The sequence below is a fragment of the Opisthorchis viverrini genome (assembly GCF_000715545.1).
Source record: "Opisthorchis viverrini unplaced genomic scaffold opera_v5_362, whole genome shotgun sequence".
In the NCBI taxonomy this organism is placed as follows: Eukaryota; Metazoa; Platyhelminthes; class Trematoda; order Opisthorchiida; family Opisthorchiidae; genus Opisthorchis; species Opisthorchis viverrini.
Genome location: NW_008752013.1, coordinates 471,781 through 494,707, shown reverse-complemented (window position 1 = coordinate 494,707; position 22,927 = coordinate 471,781). Strand labels below are relative to the sequence as shown.

Sequence of the window (22,927 nt, the reverse complement as noted above, 5' to 3'; positions counted from 1 at the left end):
TTTGCGAAAAAGGGTGTTCGGTTCTGCAAAGGGTACTTCCATTGAAGAAAGTGTCCAGCACCATAAGCTGCGTTGGTTGGGACATGTGTTGCGTACGCCGAACCATCGTTTACCGAAGATAGTGCTGTTTTCCATGCCCAATTCAGAGTGGTGTAAACAGAGAGGGGTATGAAAAAGATCACCAGACGCTTGGGTGCTGTGAGTGCTACTCGCCTTCCAGGATGAGAACCGCGTGATCCTCACTGTGCCTGGTTTGAGACACTACAAGATATGGCTCCAACCGATGTCAGTGGCGTTCTTGTTGTTAGTTTCTATCCAGATTGCCTGAGTGAATGTCTGGAGGTGTAGGCACCTCGGAGTGATTTAAGCTAGCACTAAGTCCCTTCCCCGTCCACCTTTACTCTTTTCTTCACAATAAGGCTTTCAAATAAATCATGGTCGTACGGCAGTGAAGCATCAGTGTTGAACAATGATGTCATGCAGTCGATGATGATGATGATGATCGGTTCTGCATGGAACGTCGTTCTTTTGTAGCTAAACAGATCAGTGGATAAGAAGACATTGTTTTCCGATGAATGTCTTTGTTATACGGCAGAAAAGCGGAATAGTACGAGGACGGAAACCACAACAAAGAAAAAGGGGAAACCAAATAACCGGTTGAACGCGGGGCGGGGAGGGGACAAAAAATCGGAACGTATATAGTACAAACACCATATCCTTGAACGGAAGAGTTGTAACGATCGACCAGTGGGATTATGGAGCGGATGGGGTGTGTGTGTGTGAGGGGGGATCTAAACCGTGTCAAATACAACAGGTACAGATGGATCAACCGACCGGAAACTTCAAGGCCTGGAAATGCGGAACCTAGGTTGCAAGCAACGCACAGCCGAAGACCCAATGATGAATGAGGAGGTGTAGGCGAGTGAGTGAACGCGAGGGCCAAGTCGTCGGGACGTTGACCTGATATGTATTCGGTTAAAACACAAGTACGGAGGAGTGACATGAAATCATCAGTGAAACATAGCGAATCAGATCGAGATGTGTGTGTGTGTGTGTGTGTGTGTGTGTACATACAGAGGGGGGTCTTTGTGTCGGATGGGGGGAAACACAGCCATTGAACTGGATGCGAGGCCAGATATCGAATCCGCGCTTGCTAGGACAACATGCCTGTGGAACGGGCTTGTTGACGGTTGCGAGCGACACGACTTGACCAAAAATTAACTATGAGGTAACAAATTCGAGAAAAACTTTGATTGGCACCTAAGTACGGGAAAATAAAGATAGAAGTATGTTGAATGGAGTAAGGATGGGGTATGATCTACTCAGGCGGAATCACAGTGAGTGAATGGGGGTAGGAAAAAGGCACCGCAACGGAGCAGGAAGAGACGAACTAGGGCGGCAACTTCCGGAGATACTCCACCGGCCATTGGGACCAAGTCGCAGACTCCGGCAAACACTCGAGTCGCGTGACGATGGAAACGGGTCGCAGGAGTGAGGCGAGTTAGTTGGGTGATAATTAGGATTAGACAAGGATCCCAGGCCTGACGGTGACCGTCAACAATTAGGTCATGGTAGTAAGATAAGGCATCCAAAATGACACGATCCAGAAGCTCCTCGGTCTAATCAAACAAAAACAAAAAGAATTGAAATCATAAGAGTGTACAAATGGTTAAGGCGCAAACTTACTAAATAAGGGTTCAGGTTTCGAAACCAACCTTGGTATCTCGACTGCTCCTGACTAGGTTTGGGAAACCCGGTAGCACCTCGGAACTCGTGCTTCCTTCGAGTGGCATGGCAGCTAGGCGCCGGTTATTTTGGGTTAATGTTCGTTTGCAAGGCCAGGGATTCGAGTTTGGCCCCATCACCACGGTGGCCTGGGCAACCGTCGTTGTTCCCTCCGGTTGCGTCAAGTCGGTACCGCGGTTAACGAAGGCCAACTAGTTCATGAAAAAATGGTTCAGCTGTAGTACCCTTTCGGTGCCTAGCTACCATGCTACCGGAAGGAAGCACGAGGCCTGGGATATTGCCAAGTTGCCCAAGCCTAGACAGAGGTCGGGTTCGAACCACAGATCTTCCGGCCAGTAAATTCGCGCTCTAACCACTGAGCTATCTCGTCCAACCAGTTCATGGGTGCTTCGGGACTATCTGCAATGAACAATCTTCTTTTCTAGTCACTGAATATCAGCATATTAGGAAGCGAGTAGTAGCTCCAAATTGCACAAAACGTCCAATTGGGAAATGAAAAACATCCTAGACGCAGGTCACATGAAACAGAAATAGTCTAACATCAGGTTAATCACACTGCTAATCAGCCAGGGGCGCGGATTTGAAACTACCTTGTGTTTCGCGGGGTGCTCACCGCTGACGATTCCCGACAGGGATGAAGGAGCCGTACAGTGCTTTTAGGATGGCATAGATGGATGGACAGGACGAAATCTCAAGTGGGAAATAGTTCTGTCCTGACCACAAAGAAGGAACACGTTGTTTGTAGACAGGCATGAAACGATTTGTATGCACCCGCGTCTCGGTTCCACATTCACCTAAGCAGCTGATAACAGGTTGGACGGACAAAACCAATTGGAAAGAGAAAGGGCCAGCTGCCCGCAATAGCCATAATGTGTTGAGGATCAGAGGGATAGGAAACTAGAATCAGCTGAAAGCGGGAGTAACCACAGTTTCTTCCACTTGACCTAACTGGAAATAGTTCAGATTAAATGGGGAGTGTTGACCGGGCTAATATTACTTATCCGGATAACAGTCCCCCATGAGACGTGTTGTCCCCTGATCCATGAGAACCAGCTTCGACTGACAGAGTCGAAAATGCAAATATCTCATTCTATAGCAAAAGTCAGTCTATACAACTCGACATGTATGACCAATACTTACTCNACCCTTCCGGTGCCTAGCTGCCATGCTACCTGAAGGAAGCAAGAGGGCTGCGATACTGCCAGGTTGCCCAAGCCTAGACAGGGGAGGTCGAGAGGTAGAGGTCGGGTTCGAACCACGGACCTTCCGGCAGTAAATTCGCGCTCTAACCACTTTGGCCATCTCGCCCCTTATGACAATTGCTCAACTGTAACACCCTTTCGGTGCCTATTTGCCAAGTCATCTGAAGGAAGAGGAGGGGGTCTGAAACACTGTCAGGTTGCCCCAGCCTAGACAACAGCAGTCAGTTGGGTTCGAACCTCGCGATCCGTAAGCTGATACCTTAATCACTGAGTTCGACCTAAATCGTACACTCCAGGAAACTTCACAGTCTATGGCTAACTACTATGAAAGAGCACTTGGCCAGGTCAAACCAATGCATCCGGATTGCACCCATCAACAACAGTAAAACTCACTCACCTCTTCTCGGACATCCGTGTCTTGTTCAGCCAAAGGAAACAGGATACGCAATGCACACAAAAGACTATGCGTCTCTTGTTTGAGCAAATTTGGCTTGGCTTTTACTTTGAAGCCTAAATAGGAGCGGGAGCGGGAGGGGTTGTGAGCACACTGTGAGAAGAGAGCAACTCTGGCCTCGTTTAAACTTGTAATCAATGAGAAACGGGTGATTGGGGAAGGTACACCCGCAAACTATAGGTAGCGTAGATAAGCCCCGATTGCGGAAGACCAATCTTGCTTGTCCTCGAGTAGTACCGAGTCATTTTCAGCGTTCATTCAGCTGGCATTCACCAGCTAGTTTCCACAAACATAACAAGTTTTCTCGGAAACATCCTTGTCAATAAAATATTTTAACCAATCTGGGTTAACATGTCACAGAGTGTGCATACTGATTACACAGTTCTGATTAGAACAAGAGGTCTGACGGTTTGGATGAGAACAGTCAGATAAACAAAAGAACTTATCCGTAAGACGAGAGGCAAAATGTGAAATGTTATCCGCAGACGTCTTAATCTAAACACGGCGACGCTGAAAAAACGCACGGTATCCGGATTGAAAAAACAGTTGTGTTGTTGGACCCACACGGTTTGGCATACGTTTCACACACCGCAAAATACCGCTACAAGACTGTGTGGGATCAAACCCACACCTCATGCTTGCAGGCGAGCCAATCGACGTGGCAGATAAATTGGTTCGCCTGGGAAGTTGTATAAGTGCCAGTGGACTGGCTGGAAATGAGATCACTTATCGGATCGGGAAAGTCAGGGAAGCTTGTGATAAGCTTTGACCCCCATGGCGCTGAAGTGACGTCAGTTTGTGTCAAGAGAAGAGTTTACACTGCGGCGGTGCGATTTATACTGCTTCACGGATCAGAGACGTGGCCTCTATGCGCAGAGGACATACGTAAGATGACAGTGTTTGAACATCGGTGTTTGCGAAGCATTGGTCAAGTCTGATGGAAGTGTCGGATTAGTCATCTTGAGAGAAGAAGGAACTCTCCTACGATAAATGAATTAGTTACGCATCATACTCCGCATGCCAGATGACCGTCTGCCTCACAGAGCTTTTTTTGCCCAGCGCTGCACTGAGTGAAAGCGAACGAGAGGTAGACAGTGTATGACCTAGCAACAAAGTATGGAAACACTAACTAGTAAGCTGAGCTGAGTCGAAAACTTCCGCGTTCCTTGATGGAGGCCTCTGAACTCAACTTACCAATGGTTAATCGCACTGGCAGGAATGGCCTAATCGCATATTTAGTGGCGCTCGTGCATCAAAGTTTTTGCCTTCAATGCGTAGCTACCCAGTTCCCGAACTAACTGATCATGCCATCGCGTTCAATGTTTGGCTGCATCTCCCGCTCTCTGCCAGTCGTCGGTGATGGAAACTGTAGCAGCTGGAACCAATGTGCCCATGGGACACGATTTATGGCTGGTAAACTGATTGCATTGTTGGAAAGTGAATAGAATTCGCCAGAAGCACGCACGCTTATTTTATTATATGAGCAGCGACGGGGTGCCCGTCGTTGATTCTACCCACATGATGGACTACCACCTCCGATCTCGCGAAAAAGTCCAATTGTCTATTCCCCAAGCTGCAGTGATTCATCCAACTGTACAGCTTCGCCTCGCACGGAGACAGGCCTGTTCCCTTATTGGGGAGGCCAGCCGTCCCTAATAACCAAACGTCACAACATTTATACAGGGACATGCCCTGATTGGTCAGAATGCCAGCCAATCCGGATCGACGCTTGTCGTTCCCTCACGGAGATTCTAGCACGACCTTGTGGAAAACTCTGTGACTACCCTATAAATACGGTTCGAATAATTTGCCTTTGTCTCCATAAAGGACTGTGTAGAGCTACCTTGCCTTTTGATATGTACCATAGTGGGCAGAGCAGGAAGCCAAGGGACCGATACAGAGTTGCACTACCGTACGACAAAACACAACATCCCTAAAAATAGCGTTGTCAATCATCTGAGAATACCTAACAGGGATGTTCACAACACAGCGTAGACCGCCCAACACTCAGACTGAAACACACGTACGCACAAATACACATAACCGGGTGTATCGGACATACCCGCTTCAAACAAGATATTACGTTGCTCGTCGTTCGAATTGAACTTCTTCGCAAACGCATGTGATTCCAACAGACATCGAGCCAACGCGAGTCGATGCTGCGGCGACAGACTGGAATACATGCCACGAGGATCTGGGGGCAACGGTCGGGCACCGACCATCACACGTGCTCCACTTGGACCGAGCCATAGGGATTCCGGACTGGCAGGAATCGTTTCGTCAGCGTCCAGCGTTTCGTCAGGAGTCCATATATGATCTGTCGACGGACTTCTGGATGACGCAACCGGACGACCATCTACAGTGAATAAGAAAGTGGTGATGCAGGGAGAGACAAACACCGCCATGGATTGCAAACACGAATGAGCCACAAAACAAACTAACCGGAATGTTTGTCACCAATTGATGATGATGCCAAGGCAGCAGCGTAAGCAGGATACGACGAAGCAGCGAGTGCGCGAGATTCGTTCAAATAGTAAGCGTCCTCGTTTCGACTATGTGAAGAGTAGAACAGAATGTGATCCACAGCCTGGATGAGCTCATACTGGACCACACATTTGATCAGAAGGTCGGCAAATAAGCGAGCCTGGGCGAGGTAACGCGGAACACCGGAAGAACCGTTCACATCTGCTGCCTCAGGTGACTGTGACTGAGCACGCGAGTCCTGGAAAATTTGGGGGAATCGAATCAACACCCATTGCGAAAGAAAGAGAGAATATCGTACCGGCCAACAAAACGGGTGATTGATCCGAAAACATGGAGAGAAAGTTCGGTTAATTTGGTCTGGCTTGGATGCAGGTGTGATAGCGCTGTAGTGAAAGGAACTGCATTCACTCAGTCTCTCTCCAAGAAAGTAAAACTACTGATAGGATTGCCTACACTGGACATTACCGCAATTTTCAACGATCTAGTAGTCACACCTAGCATATTATCAATCCAAAACATTTATTTTGTTCAGAAAGGATGACAGGGCGTACTAATCAATACGGGAAGCTTCATCCTTTAAAACAGATTCCAACAGAGATGATACACAGATGTGAGTAATAGCAAGAGGCAAAATTTGTCTGCCAGTCGTTCCATGCCAATTAAGGGTCGTTAGAGCAACCACACAGGAAAAATAACGCTACAAGCCATTGGAGAAAACCAAGTGAAGTTACGCTGATGGTGGTCTCCTTTTGGAGACCACTTGTGAAGCTTGCGTTGAATTTAGGGAACCTGGAAAGGGCAGATCCCGGTGAGAACAAACGTCGTGACCCGGGAAACCAATCAATAAACTGGCTTGGGCCGCCTTTGGAAAATTTCATCTTATTGAGAAAAGCACTGCCGTTCCACACTCTGTGCTGATGGGTCAAGTTCGTTTGAATATGATTTTTCCAGCTCTGGTTGGTTATTTGGTTGTCTGCGTCCAAGGCTCCGATCGTTTATCAGTATTGCTGACTAAAACAAATGAACTGTGCTGACCTTGGCCTGCTGTGACCTTCAGTTGTACACTGAAATAATTCGCTGATTGGTCGGAAAAACTTGAACTGAACGGAGACGGCTTGTGAGGTTTTGCTGTCATCGCAGCCACTTACAACCATTTACTAATTTTTCGAAACATTTTCATTGAATGAAAAAAACAACCACTCTACCAGTCCAAAATACAACCAGGTGGACGTATTTGCCCGAAAAAATTTAAAGAGCAACCTTATGAGTAGTGTGTTACGTCTATACAATGTATTGCGTGCTAACTGAAACGTGAAGCGCTCTTTGTGCAGCACATTCATTTGTAGAATATCATAAACGAGAGATTCAGTTGAGTCTCTCGTGAAAACCAGATTGATTTACAAATGAGTGTATTTCTCGGAAACAGTACAATTTGGGTTCAAGTAGAACATAAACTCGGGCACTGAGCCTACCTGGTGAGCTCCAATAAGGATGAAACCGATCGTGGGCTGCAGCAGCTTTAGAAGCGGTGTGTAACGCTTACACGATGGCTTGTTTTGTTCCAATACCCCAGGAAGGAGAGAAGACAAATGGTAGCATGTTAACATGTAAACTAGCCCTCAATCACATCCGTAAAACCCGAAGGATTATGCAGTCTCAAAACACTGCACGCCACGTTTTAAGGACAGATCACAGGGGGTCACGAAAGTCAAAAAGTCCAATGAATGAACCAATATCATGTGTCCATACCACGCAAGCTGATGTATCCCGATGAGTAAGTGAATGATAAAATCGTTGGGTCGGGTTCAAGAATGGTCAACCATATAATCTGTTATGGCGGAGTGTCTTGATGTGGACGACGCGGGATTCCAGGTGTTGGTTTGGGTACCACTAGTTCTCCTGGTCATTGTTTAATGCAGTCGAAGGCGTGTTTAACTGGTCACAGCTGTGTTCTGTCTATGTGACCTATAACCTGACGTCACCTAACGGAACCTAGCTAAGGCCTGGAGGCATTCCAACCACCTAACCGATTTATTTTGGAATCAGTGGATGTAGAAGTACCGCGAAACCTTGCAAGAGATGCCTAATTTGCTTAAACAAGGAATGAACCTGAAGGAAGGCGACCTTGTCTTTCAAACGGACCTAGGCGCGCACTTCAGTTTTGATTCGTAGCACTTGCCGCTCTGTAACGCTCAGACCAAGACTGTGGTTAGTTTCCATTACCTCTCAATTCAGAAATACCTCGCATACGTACTGAACACTTTCTATGCCATTAACCCAGTATTTCACCTATTTACACTAACTGCCGGTATCCAAAGCCCCGATGCCTCGCTGTCCCCCGTTTCCCCTGCCACCAACTGCGCCTTTGTTGATTAGCTATGTAAACTCCGGTCGGCCAAGTACCATACCGGATAAGTAAAGCTATCGGTTATAAGCAGTTGTTCTTAACTAACTGACCGGCAGGTTCTTAGTTCGAACACAACTCCGGTTGCTCGACTCCTCCTGTCTACGCCGGGCATCCTGGAAGTGGCTAAGGCCTCGTGCTTCCTTCGGGTAGTATGGCGGCTACACCCTCATTCGTTTGCTCCCCTACCTACGGAATACCAACGGTGTTCGGTCGATAGCTCAAATCATCCGATATGATCCTAAGCCAACCGGATCTTATACAGTGCACCCAAAAACCAACACTTATTTTGCGTATGCATTGCGTTTGAGGTGTACGCAACGAGAGAACAGAGAACCCTATCATCATCATTAGAAAAAAATAAGTAAATGATTGTTCACTGGCAGCAACCTTTTCGTGCCTAGCTGCTATGCCACCCGAAGGAAGCACGAGGGATGGGATACTGCCAGGTTGCCCAAACCTAGACAGGGGACGTCGAGAGGCAGAGGCCGGGTTCGAGCCACAGACCTTCCGGTCAGTAAATTCGCGCTCTAACCACTTGAGCCATCTCGCCCAAGCCTAGACAAGAGCAGTCGAGATGCTGTTGCTGGGTCTGAACCACGGACCTTCCAGTCGATGCATTCGCACCTTGACCACACAGCTATCTCGTCAGAAATACGTCAGTGATAAACACTACCACAACAAGAGAAAATTCCGATAAAGAAGGGTGTTCCTGAAGAAGAATCCTTCCCGAAATTCACCCAACACAAGGCCAACGCACAACGATAAACAGACATGAGCCAGTCGGTTGGACCAGGAAGGGATAAGAGGATTGCCACTGGACTAGCTCACACACCACGTACCCTAAGGACATCAGGATGAATAGCATAGATCGGAACCAGGAAAATACGAAAGTCGCTTTGACTGACGCACCATTGACTTCGCGTTGCCACATCACGGTCTTCGTTTTGCGAAAGTTCCACCGACGGGGCGTTAAAATGAAAACAGCGCTTTTGGTAGATGACTGCTCATTTATTTACACATAAACCAATGATCGGTCTAAGTAAGACCTTTGGTGAGCACCACGATCGCCCAAAACGAAGGGAGAGCGGTTGATCGTTCTCTCTGGAGTTGCAGTTTATAATGCGGGTTACACATCCATACTCTTTCACAGAAATCACGTGGTCCCCTGGGCGAATGCAAAAACCGAAAAGCATTGCACGTCACACTTCTCCGAATACAAGATGAAACGACAGCGCTAGTCATAGTTCCTACTTAACATACGAATGTTTTTGAACAGATTCCGCGTTCTTTTTGAAACGTTTGGACAAACGGAGCTCGTGGTCAATTAGCGCGTGCGATTCCATGATACTGACTTACCGGCTTCCAGGTGAGCAGTTGATGGGGAACACTGGCTTCAAACAGTCCAACAATCAGGTTAACAGTACGATCCCATATTTCGTGAGTGAACCGTTTGCCCGTAGACAGGACCAATGTCTCCAAGCAGCTTGTCCCCGAGCGAGCCAGCTGCTCGTGTTCCTGCAGACAACACCAACGTAGCTGACCGTAGACTTCCTCTGCAAGATGGTAGAATAGTGGGAAAATGTCAGCGCCATGGATAGTACACAGAGAATTCGCGGCAGAAGATAGATTTACGTGAGTTTATGGGTCATAGACTCGCCCACCAACTGCGCCCAGATGCGGTGGAGCGAAGGCAATCTTTTTATATATTTTTGGCTACTCACTGCCTAAAGTAGTTTGAAAAAAGGGTATGATATTTGAAAATGAAAATCCTGGCTCAAAGAGAGCTGCCTACTCGATGGACAGCAAAACCTCAAGATGCCTGAGTTGTTTAAGGAACGCCTTTGCTGATTCACGTATTCCCAATCGAAAGTCAAGACAACGTGTTCCCGCAAGTAAACTGACAAGAGCCATTCAAACACAGACGTGTCGATTCAAAACGACTGGTCTGAAGAGGGTCACTTCAGGTGACAAGCATTTCCCACAAGGTTTAGTGTCTCTGGAGAGGACAACTCCGACAAACTGAAGATATCGAAAGTTCATTCCGGTAGATGCATTCTCCAAAAACGCCTACACATCTGTCTATTCATTTTACTGTTTTGAATCTACTTTCCGGGTCGCTGGATTTTCGGCTGTCGGTAGTTGATGGAACATTTATTGCCTGGTTCTGTGACAGGAAGTGAAACGAAGCATACGAACAAGACAAACATCACAATATAACGTTAAGTTGACCGAAAAGACAGTATAACTTCTGAACGGTCCTCCAAATGTTTGAATAAGACTACCGTTTTGAATACCAATGAGGTCTGCACACATTCGGACTGTAAAGCAAGAACAACTCGCTCAGGGAAATAAAATAAGTAAATAATCGTTCAGCCCTTTAGGCGCACAGCTGTGATGACACCCGAGGTATTGTCAGGTTGCCAAAGCCTAGAACAGGAGCAGTCCAGATTCAGAGACTGGGCTTGAACCATGGACCTTCCGCCGAGTACGTCCGCGCCTTATCCACTGAGCTATCTTGGACGGACACCATGACGTACTAGAACTGGAGTGACAGATTCTCACCAAAGTGTTGAGAAATAACGGAGTCGTCGACAACTTACTTCGAGGAACATATGGAATGAAGCCCCCCCCCCCTATTATCACCACACCCGAAGGAAAATCAATCTACCGTGACCTTCGGTTAAAGGGCAATTTCTTCATGGGTGTACAGAAAACAACCGTTTACAGTACAAGCAGGGTTTTCCCAACAAAACACTCCGAATTCGGTTCACAAGCACAACACCCGAGGTATTGTCAGGTTGCCAAAGCCTAGAACAGGAGCAGTCCAGATTCAGAGACTGGGCTTGAACCATGGACCTTCCGCCGAGTACGTCCGCGCCTTATCCACTGAGCTATCTTGGACGGACACCATGACGTACTAGAACTGGAGTGACAGATTCTCACCAAAGTGTTGAGAAATAACGGAGTCGTCGACAACTTACTTCGAGGAACATATGGAATGAAGCCCCCCCCCGGCCCGGTATTGACCACACCCGAAGGAAAATCAATCTACCGTGACCTTCGGTTAAAGGGCAATTTCTTCATGGGTGTACAGAAAACAACCGTTTACAGTACAAGCAGGGATTTCCCAACAGAACACTCCGAATTCGGTTCACAAGCACACGTCTAGTTTAGTTTAGCCTCAAAGATAGAATGCATGTCCACACTCACAACATGTCGGTATCCCTTGGGAAATGTTTGAGAAATAATCCGTAGGTTATCGAATCGGAGACGTTCGGAACGTTTGCTAACGTTTCGCTTCTGCCGTAAAAGCGAAGAAGGACCAATCAACAAGATCCCTTCCTACGGACAGGTTGGATCAGGTGTTGACTAGAAGATTTCCTTTATTGGTGTTGGGCACCACTGGCTAGTGGGGGGAGCGAAATTACAGGAACTGGGGAGTCAGAATCTGGGTCTACAGGTTCGAATCAACCATCCCTTCCTACCATCTTTGTCGGTCCGAATGGGTAGGCTAATGCTACGACAGTTGGGAAAAGAGGAGAGATCGCACTAATTTCGGTCGGATTGGGCTTCCTACCACTTCCGCCAATGATTTCACTTCAGTCAAAACCATAAAAAGTCATGTGACAGCTCGGGTTATCTAAACCTGACCTTCATACACTTGCCAATTCTATGCTTTCTATTCTGTTCCATCTACACTGAGATGTCTGGGGCATTAGCTACTACGATGTGAATCCTAGTCCCTGTCTTGGAACTTCCACAATTTCCAGTTCTACTTCATGCCTTACACATGTTTTGTCATCGCCGAGCTTTTGAACAGCATCCGACACTCGCGTGCAGTTCTTGATGGGTGGGTTGTTCCCCATTTCAGGTGTGCAGTTCTTGGTTCGTTTGCCTCATGAGCGTCTTCGTTAAGGCGTTGTATTTGACTTTATACTTCCGGTCTCCAGTCTTTTCGATCTTCTTCAATTGTACCAACACTGGGTGTTCTTCCGTAATGTTTTTCCCTTCCGATGTTGACTGTCTTCAACAGTCGTTGGATAATCTCACACGTTCCTGCTTTGTATGAACTGTCCGTCGTATCAATCTATTCCTTACTTGGTCTTGACACCAGAGCCAATATCATTCTTAACTGCCGTCTCATCAAAATCCACTTTCGTGATTTTTGTTTCTAACCCGAATTTGTGCTCCGACTAGGTCGATTTTTTCTGTACCCAGTATTCAGACTCAACTAAACATTGGTGAGGTAACCCTGGCGTACACCACCTACGTACGGCAGGGCCAGCAGGTTAAGATGACTCCTGTGTCTGTCAGACACAAGGGACGTGTGTATCAAGCTACAGTACGGGCTGTTTTGTTGTATGGCTGTGAGACGTGGCCTATTCGAGCAGTGGAACTGAGACGTCTTCAGGTGTTCGACAATCGTTGTCTCAGAACCATAGAGACGAACGAACAACGGTGCACACTGGCTACGGTCATGCGCTGACCAAATACCGTTTATGTACAGTACTAACTTTCGAAACAACCGAGGTCAATTGGCCGCATGGTAGCCCCCGAGTGCGAGCCAACCTGAAATACAGATACACCACATCGTTACTACCTATAGATGGAATGGAGGAATTATTGACTGTGACCGTTCTGAAACACTCATGTGAATTCGGATCACATGCTTGTTCGTTGCTGCTTCCTGTTAAGGTCGGTGTTACTCGCCTTCCAGGAAGGGGACCGCGTGATCCTCACTGTGGCTGGTGGGGGACTACAAGATAGGGCTGCCAACCAACGTCAGTGGGGTTCTTGTTGTCAGTTTCTATCTAGATCGCCTGAGTGAGACTCTGGAGGTATAGGCACTTCGGAATGATTGTACTAAGCTAGCATTAAGTCCCTCCCTTCTTTACAATAAGGCTTTCAAATAGATCATGGTTGTACGGCAGTGAAGCTTTGGTGTTGAACACTGATGCTGTCGGTGATGGTGATGATGATGATGATGAGTGATTTCGATTTCTGACCACTTTTACCTGGAACGCAGTTCAGAGAGGTTAGTGTGACTGAATTCCCGCTCTCTGGTACGGAAAGAGAAGTAAGCCATCTTGACGGTCATGTTTAATTCCAAAACGTCCAACAATTCACCCCAGGCTGTGAAATCTCCCAACGTTGTCCCAACTGTTTCATACGAACCACTTTCACCCGATGGTACAGCTGTAGCACCTTTTCGATGCATAGCTGCCATGCCACCTGAGGGGAGTGCGACGGCCGTGATACTGCCAGGTTGCCGAAGCCTAGACAGGGGATATCGAGAGGCAGAGATCGGGTTCGAACTACGGATCATCCGATTAGTAAGGTTTCGCCTTAACCAGTGAGCTACATCGAGCAAGACAGGACAGGGAATACCCTGACTACCAACGAGGAGAAGCGTGGTCTTCAGTAAGTGAACATTCTCACATACTGACTAGCATTCATTGTACTGATATTTTCCATAGCATTGCGTTGCAAGAACAGTCCAGCACAAATTGTTGGCCAAGTCCGTTCAAGAATTACCCACAAATGAGACCAGATAGTGCTTATGACAACAGAACTCTGGCTACACCAGCGACCGTAACTCAAGGTCAATGGCCTAGGTATGTACGCTGGGCCAGGAAATGTTCGACTTTCCTGGACAGAGAATACAACCAGAGAAATCTCGTCACCATTGAAATAGCCCTCCCCCCGTGGAGAGGATTTCCTCGCGTGCAAGTGGACAAATGAGGACGAAACAACCCACGCGCTTGAACCTTTCGGGATCCGTCCCTATCTTTTTTATTGTTGTGGACCGCAGTTTGCTTAATGCCTTCTTAATATCATGAAATCGAGTCTGGCTAGCAGTTCGATAGCCTGATGCGCCTAGCCTAACCAGAAAGTCAATGAATGTGCGAATCAGCTGATCCACTGATCACTGACGCCTACAGACGTGTCGTGTGCAGCCGGGCTGTTTATACAGCTCACGTTAAAAGTTCTAGGCGGGCCAAAAAAAGCTACTAAAAATAGAACTCATCTGTCAAGGGCAAGTGAATAACAGCCACTTAGATATGTCTCAACAAAAACGGTTATTCCCTTGGCAGTTGTGTAGTCCAGTTACGTTCGGAGCTGGTTGTCCTAATACTAGGGAACATCTGATTAGATTCGAAAGTCAGTCCACGTTGTCTGATGACCACGTCTTGGGATTCTCCAGGACCAGTGATCATCACGACTCTGACCTTGACATCTGAGACGACTTACCCAGTAGTATGTTGGACAGTGTATCATAATACTGCGTAAAAACATCCACGATGGAGAACAGGGTATGATTGCAGGTTGTGTTCATCCACTCGGTCTGCTCCATCGATGACAGACTGTTATTATATGATGAAGAGTTGGTGGCGGCCGCGGCGGACGAGGAGGACTGGTAATGACTGGACAAAGATGGGGCCCGAAAGTGCTGGAACACGCGGAAAATTATTGTGAATGTTTCGCGCCACCACAGTGGTTTGAACTGATCTCCGTAGGTCTTGAGTATGTCGAAGAATATTGTGAGACCCCGAGTACGGACGTCTAGCTTGCAACTAATGTGGAGGGTACATAAAAAAGGGAATTGTGAGAAGGGGGCTTCGAACGAAAAGCGACAGGTTTATCTAAGGGTCAGTATGAATCCATCAGATTGCAATGGTCAACAACAATGTGTTTTTCAAAACAGGAGGTAGGCCTCAAACCCGTATGTGATCGATGAATCCGTAATGATTAGAAAACTGATCGAATTGTGAGACGCCGATATAATGGGGGGTTGAAATCAAACAGGTAGAATATTCATTCGTACAGGCATGCACAGTGATACCTGAGTGAAATTGATAGACTACGAGCTACTGAACACTCGCCAGTGAGGTGCCGCGCTGCCAATTGAGCAACAACAGTTCGAATCGAAAACAGGGTGAGTTTGAACATAAGAAAGGGGCGAACATGTTAATTCTGTCTTTAAAATGAGCCACATGATCGTATTCGATCATACATGGGATGAAGAACAGGGAATGCGCGGTTCGATTCAATAACTAGCAAAAATTGCCCCCACCTGCACAACAACGTCAGCAGCCGATAATTGGATGGAGAATTGTTGGTGCAAGAATTTAAGCCCAAGGTCACGGTTTACTTACTTGATCAGCAATCACTCTGATATATACTCTCATACTCTCTAGTATAAACCATATTCAACCATTAATGATGTGTCTTTTATGAACCGTGAATTGTGGAGAAACTGGAAAATGCACTCCATCACCATTATCATCATCGACAGCATGACATCAGTGTTCAACACCGATGCTTCACTGCCGTACAACCATGACTTATTTGAAAGCCTTATTGTAAAGAAAAGAATAAAGGTGGATGGGGGAGGGACTTAGTGCTAGCTTAACACAATCATTCCGAGGTGCCTACACCTCCAGACATTCACTCAGGCAATCTGGATAGAAACTGACAACAAGAACGCCACTGACATCGGTTGGCAGCCATATCCTGTAGGAAAATGCTCTGGATTGAGTAGACATCGATGCGAAAGCTCAAGGTAACCGATTTTGGTGCACATTGTTGCGATGAGTCATACATAGTAATAGCAGGAAGAAATTAGTATTCTAGTTCTTCTCATACGCCGTTCGTCAAAAAAGAAAGGCTCGTCTCCTAGGTGAAATACAAGAGGGCGTAACTCCATCCCACTCCGTCCGCGTCTTACAAACTTTCCCAAAGTTTTCAGCTGGCCGGGAACCAGCCAGCAGTTTAGTCGAATAACCCCGAGAACGCTTAGACTACGTTTAGTCAAATAACACCAAGAACGCTTGGATTATTGGTCGGTTAGATAACCCCCGTTTGAACTGAACACCCAAAGTGGCAACACGAAGGATGTCGGAATGGACGGTTCCACGTTTTCCCGAGCTCAAAACTGTTAACTTGATAGAGGAGGCATGCGCTACAGTCTAGCTTACTTAGCATGAGTCACGTCAAGTGTTTTTGATAAGCAAGTCCTACCAAGGAGGGAAAGCTGGGTGAGTGTGCCGTCCAAGCTGTAGGAGACGATGAACAGTTCCAGAACAGGGCAAATTTCAGTGGGGGAAACTGATCCGCCATCATACATTGGATATGTTTGATCCTTCGTCGAATGCTGAAGGTGAACTTTGTGTAGCTACAGTACCAACGGTTTCATGATGACAGTTCTCAAGAGAAGAACGGAAAAGTGAAGAGGCGTCCTGCTGCATAGAATTCAACAGCTGAAATACGGATAAGCTATGCCGCTCCTGTTCTATGGAAACATGTGCGTCTTTCTAGGATTTCGAACCTACAACAACTGCTCAAAGTTTCACACATGTCGATGTCAAAGGGAGCTACAACCAAACAGACGTGAAGCTTAGCGATAGTGGCACAGAAGTGTGTTGGCAGCGCGTGAATTTCAATCGAACTTCGCGAACAGCGCGCCCTCAGTTGAACCGTGTTTGGAGAGAGAGAGAGAGAGAGAGAGAGAAAGTCAACAAAGTCCCCACTTAGAACGGATCATTTAGTTGCATTCAGAGCAAAAGAATAGTCTCGTTCAAGCTTTACTCCAGTAAGACAAGGTCTACTTGATGAGACCGAGACAAGTGGGATATCCGCAAATTTCGAATGATCTCATACATCAGAAGATTCGCCCAAAATGGCCCCTTTCAATGATCTGAGTTCTAGGATAGGTCAGACACCGATTGAGGATTCGTTTTCCGACAATTTTGTTGTCAGTAAATCTACCTGGAGCCATAGAGAAACGACGTCAACAAGACAAACATACGATCGTTAACGATTCGTTAATATCGCCTGGATTGTCGACAAACTGAATGACGACCGATGAAGCGCGAAGAATGAAGGTGGCTGCCCGCTGGTCTGGATGCCACACAGTCACTACTATACGCTACGGCTAAGTCGTCGGTTAAAAACGCACACATCTTGCGAATCATAGCAGACCATCCGTCATCTCACCATCACGCGGAATCATAAACCGATACCGTCACTATGGGTATACGATGACGCTGACAAGCTAGATAAGGTACAATCTCGATTTACAATTATTGCGCCATATTAAACTGGTCCTAGTTTCAATCGATCATTCCAACCAAGGCTATTGTGTCCTTTAACTATCTAACCGAAATTACGACTATGTGGTAGAGAGACATGCCAGTCACGCAAATCCTCTGGTTAACAACACCGAATGAGTTCACATGAGCGGGAAACCACGTTAGCCTTCTACGGGCAGCTCTCTCTCTCTCTCGATCAGCCATACGTAGCCTAGCTGCCATGCTACCCGAAGAAAGCACGAGGGCCGAGATACATCCAGGTTGCCCGAGCCTAGACAGGTTGGGTTCGAACCACGACCATTCCGATCAGTGAGCTCGTGCCTTAACCACTGAGCCATCTAGGCTTCAGTTCTCTTGGCGAATAGGTTTGGAACTGTGCTGTTGAAAATAGGCAGTTTGAGCTGCAAAGCTTACATGGATGATTATCACGTCATTCAAACACACACAGGCATCTAGTATGTCCACGGAGTTCATAAGGATCTAAGAGAATCGGTCAAAGTGACAGTAATGCTGATGAATGGCTCCAGTTTACATGGGCCAATCGCTTTCAAGAGGCGATGGCTAATTTCAAGCTATTCTTTCAGCTACAACGCTAAGGTGGACCCACTCGGTCAACTCAGAATCTTTCAGGTACACAGAGAGCCATTGCTATGAATCTGTTTGCAACCACTGCTTCACATTTGGTGTAGAGGTCTGTGTATCACAGAATGCTTCCTGGTGGTTTTACTTGAAACAAGGGATTCAGCTTAAGCGGCCCTTACCTCTTGACACCCAACACCAGACGACAGAGCGGACAGTATAGATTCTTCAAACCCAACAACCATCGGCTCTGGCATAAAATCCGGTTCTTCTGAAGGGAGAGCGTGCCTCATTCACATAGACCTCTCGGCGAAGACTACAGACCCTCGAGTCGGCCGAAATCCTACTATTCTTGGAGACGCTCAGTCTTGATGGGGAAAATCATTCAGCTGTGACACCCTTCCGGTGCCTAGCTGCGATGCCACCCGAAGGAAGCACGAGGGCTGGGATACTGTCAGGTCACCCAAGCCTAGACAGGGGAAGTCGAGAGGCACAGGTCGGGTTGGAACCACGGACCTTCCAGTCAGTAAATTCGCACTCTAACCACTTGAGCCATCTCCAGCGGTCTGCCTTGATGGAACCCGTTCCTAGGTGTAATTTCGTAGCACCTGTCCGTACAGCTGAGGAAAACGCCTTCAACTGTTCAAGCAATTCAGCAGAAATACAAAAAACGGGATATCGTCACCAGGATGAACAAAGAACCGAAAAACAATCTAACATCCCTATCATTAGTCGCTTTGCGAAATGAATCTGAAGCTATTGCGAAACAAGGCTGAAAGGCACAAAGAACTAACAAAAGAAAAGAACCGTAACGCTACTAGCATAAGCTTTCGCCGGGTTGGTTGTGATTTCTATTATCGACTGTACTCCACTTTACAATTCCACAGAATGATGCGCTTACTGGTTTGACTCCCCGCAACCTGCCCGACAGTCGCTAAGCTGTAACACCTGTCTAGCTGACATGCTACCTGAAGGGAGCGCGAGGGCGGGATACTTTAAGTTTGCCCAAGCCTAGACAGCGGAAGTCGAGAGGCTGCTTGAGGCGGTGTTCCAGGACTGCTTCAGTCTAGAGTCATGTTTTATACTTTTCACTTCGGGCTTTCGATAAGGAAGTGCGTCAAACACCAACCTTTGATGCATTTCTGTTTCCGAACAAACGTTTTCCGGATGATTGCTACCCATATGAGATTACACAAAATAGCAACAAAAAAACAAATTAGTTTGCAACTGAGTATATTTCGCTAATTTCGTGCAATTTGGCTTCTTGAAACTCGGGAACTGCGCCTACCTGATGAGCCCCAGGAAGGGCGAAACCGGTCGTGGGCTGTCGACGAGTTTTCAGCAACCTTATGAGTAGTACATTACAAATATATACATGTATCGCAATATCTCGATTATCGTAGCGACTGAAACATGAGACGGCCTGGCGCAGCACATCCAGTTGCATGGAGACATCACAAACGAGAGATTCAGCTGGGCTTCAGGTGAGTCTCTCACAAAACGAAATTTGTTTACAATTCGGTTTCAAGAACATAAGCTTGACAGACACTCGTGGACTGCGTCTATCTGATGAACCTCAAGGAGGGCGAAACCGGTTGTGAACTGTCGACGAGTTTTCAGCAACCTTATGAGTAGTACATTACAAAATATAAAAATTATAATTGTCTAGCCGTAACACTTTTCCGATGCCTAGTTGCTATGCCACTCGATGAAAGCACTGTAAGGTTGAACGAGCAGTCGAGATGCCGAATCACGGATCCTACGGTCAGTAAGTTCCGGAACTATGGGAGTCTTGCTCTAAAGTGCGTAATTGGATTCCGTCCATGGCATTATTATTACAAGTGATGGCATCCAATCAGTGGCTTCCACTTGGATACTGGTTATTCTGAACCCATCTGAGCATCGGAAGTTGTAGTTTTGGGTATGGGGTACCATATGCACAGGAGAACGAGGCTGCTTTTTACTTGGAAGTCGTGGGGATCAACACTGTATAGACATACGAAGGGACACACACATTACCTGTTAATGACTCGGAACAATTCACACAGTACCGGCATCCAGCCTTTCAGCCACACGTTGTCTTCGTCAGCCGCGGAGGTGGTCATCGGTTCGGAGCCCGTAGAACGCCGTACAACAGGACTAGAGATGGTAACGAGGTCTTTGGAGGTGAGCTGGGGTTCGATAGCAACAGTACTAGAGGGAGACGACTGTAGATTGGCAAACGCGGTTCGGTGTTGGGAGACCAGGTGGGCACAGAGACGCGTTAGTCGGATGCTTTCCATGGCCATATCCGGAAAGTGGGGATTACACGCAAAGTCGTTCAGAAGCTTGACCAATGGCTGGATGAGGGTAGTAACAAAGATTGAGACGATAAAAAAGTATGCAGCAGAGCAAAAACTTGAAAAAATAGTGTGGACACTCACCCTCCCATTAGGGTAGGGGCGAGATGGCCTAAGTGGTTAGAGCGCGAATTTACTTACCGGAAGGTCCGTGGTCAGAACCCGACCTCCGCCTCTCGACTTCCCCCTGTCTAGGGCAGCCTGACAGTATCCCAGCCCTCGTGCTTCCTTCGGGTAGCATTGCAGTTAGGCACCGAAAGGGTGCTACAGCTGAAAGATCTCATCCTTCCCATTAGGATAACGCTGAGGCTCGGATGCGCACCGGACAGCAACTAACTCCCAAAGGAGAGTACCAAGTTACTTCAGAATGCTTGAACTTACAAGCCAATATGTTGTCAATGCATTACCGTAGTTAGGCACGAAAGGGTGCTACAGCTGAAAGATCTCATCCTTCCCATTAGGATAACGCTGAGGCTCGGAAGCGCACCGGACAGCAACTAACTCCCAAAGGAGAGTACCAAGTTACTTCAGAATGCTTGAACTTACAAGCCAATATGTTGTCAATGCATTACCGTAAGAATGTTTTGAGCCATTCCTTGCGTATCGTTTCTCAAAGCGGTGCTAATTTAGCAGTGTGTTCGGGACTGACGGAATGACCGTATTATGTGGCCATACCGTGATCAAGACGCCTCAATCACATTTCCAGGAGGGGTACAACCGAACGTTGTGACAACCACAACTTAGCGGTGTGTTCGGGACACACGGAATGACCGCATTATGTGGCCATGTCGTGATCAAGACGCTTTAATCACATTTCCGGGAGGGGTACAACCAAACAATCGTGACAACCAGGTCATTTTGCTAGTCGAACCATTTCTCGCACACGTTGTGGATCGCGGGGGGTCGGTGTAAACGATCATGGTCGTGATGCTCAACATGGATTGTGGCCTCTTGTAACAAAACAATGAGTAATGTATTGGGGTTGAATTAACTCAACTGAGTTGGTTACCGAGACAGAACGAAAGATCGATGATGTGGCCAAGGAATACGGATAACTGACGGGTCTGCAAAATGAGTGGATTGGACGACTAAAACCGACATGCCTGCTCCTCAGATGGAGCTGGCTGTGCGTGCGGAGGGGCCCTGTAGGGGCGTTGTCACGTGTCGACCAGCAGACCGCAACTGGTTGAAGCTCAAACTACGGTTGGGTGAGAGAGGTTTTCCCAAAACTCAGCTGCGACTCAGACAAGCGAGTTAAAACGCGATTGACGAGTCCCGTCCCTCGCCTCACTAATGGCAGAAAGCACATAACAGTGCACGAGAGAGAGAGAGAGTTATTTTTGCATGCACTGAGCCGCTAGGGAGAAAAACGCGACTGTCCTAGCAAAGCTGGTAACCGAATAACAATGAGGCCGGTTGTCAAGGCGACCGACCAGCAGCTGGAACATGGAGCAGTCACATGGCAATACGGTGGACAATCGACAATAAAAACCAATAACCAGAACGCACTGAAACAGAGAGCGAGGTGATCGGGACAGTATGGTGTGTGTGATTACTTCGACCCTAATCGAAATTGGGCAGGTTTGATTAACACAATTATAGGGCGATGAGCTTACTGGTACGATATCCGAACAGATATTTGGTAGCGTGGTTGATCGGACTTACTTGAAATGCATCCAACACCACAGAAATGTGATTGGCCAGAACTTCTGTTACCGTGAACGAGCAGGTCTCAAACGCCATATCGACCAGTGCCTCGTCAGAAGACGCAGCGACTCGATGGAGCACCGCAAAGATGTTAGTCCAACCGGAACGGATATTCATGTACTGCGAATGGACAAGCTGAGAGACACAGCGAATGACCATATCTTGAATTTTTCTGGTCAATGTCTGCTCGCTATCCAAAATGCTCACAAACGGTCTGAAGAAGGAGGAAGACAGGTGCGAAGTTCAGTTAACTGGGAAACGAGCAGTGCCATCAATTTATCGCTCAGAAACTAAACAAAGTGTGAGTCGAAGAACTGAACCATCGGGTTCATTGGCCAAGCAGTGCGTCAGATTCAAAGTGAGGTGAAACTGTCTACTTCAGTGAGCCAAGAAAAAAAACGGTCACGTGGCACAGTGTCACACGTGTCACACAGTTATGGTGTGGTGAACTGAGTGTGGCTGGCCTATGTCAAGCATTCTGACGTGCCTACCCCTTCAACTGTTCAATCAGACAATCTGGAAAGAAACTGACGGCACGAACGCCACTGATATCGATTAGCCGCCATTTCTTGCAGTCTCCAGCCAAGCACACACGGTGTCACGGGGACCCCATCCTGGAAGGCGTACAACACCAACAACATCCAAACTCTTCGTGATCTCTTTCACGCCTTTCTGACAAGTCATGCGCTGTCCACCTCGCGGTTTGCGCCATCTTGAAGAAGGCGCGGCGGATAACACTCGTTTCGGTGGACGGTGTTTCGGCATGTGTAGCACATGACCGAGCCATCGTAGTCGATGGTGCTAGATGTTTTCCCGGATTATAGTGCCTGCAGCGCAACCAAATACCTGATTTCTAATCACCTAGTTACTAACACGCTGACACCATCCACAACCAGCTACGCTTCTGAGGCATCGGT

General features: G+C 47.3%; 1 protein-coding gene across 1 annotated transcript in view; it reads right to left on the bottom strand.

The window, feature by feature from the left end:
- Positions 1-579: 579 nt before the first annotated feature.
- T265_10332 (hypothetical protein) overlaps positions 580-22,927 on the bottom strand; it is a gene marked incomplete at both ends in the record, with an annotated part of 72,844 nt that continues 50,496 nt past the window's right edge. The window contains 8 exons of the mRNA XM_009176668.1: positions 580-1,619; positions 3,346-3,458; positions 5,465-5,758; positions 5,845-6,124; positions 9,650-9,846; positions 14,546-14,868; positions 19,984-20,303; positions 21,969-22,224. Of these exons, the coding sequence (XP_009174932.1) occupies positions 1,323-1,619; positions 3,346-3,458; positions 5,465-5,758; positions 5,845-6,124; positions 9,650-9,846; positions 14,546-14,868; positions 19,984-20,303; positions 21,969-22,224 (2,080 nt within the window). The remainder of the gene's footprint in view (positions 1,620-3,345; positions 3,459-5,464; positions 5,759-5,844; positions 6,125-9,649; positions 9,847-14,545; positions 14,869-19,983; positions 20,304-21,968; positions 22,225-22,927) is intronic.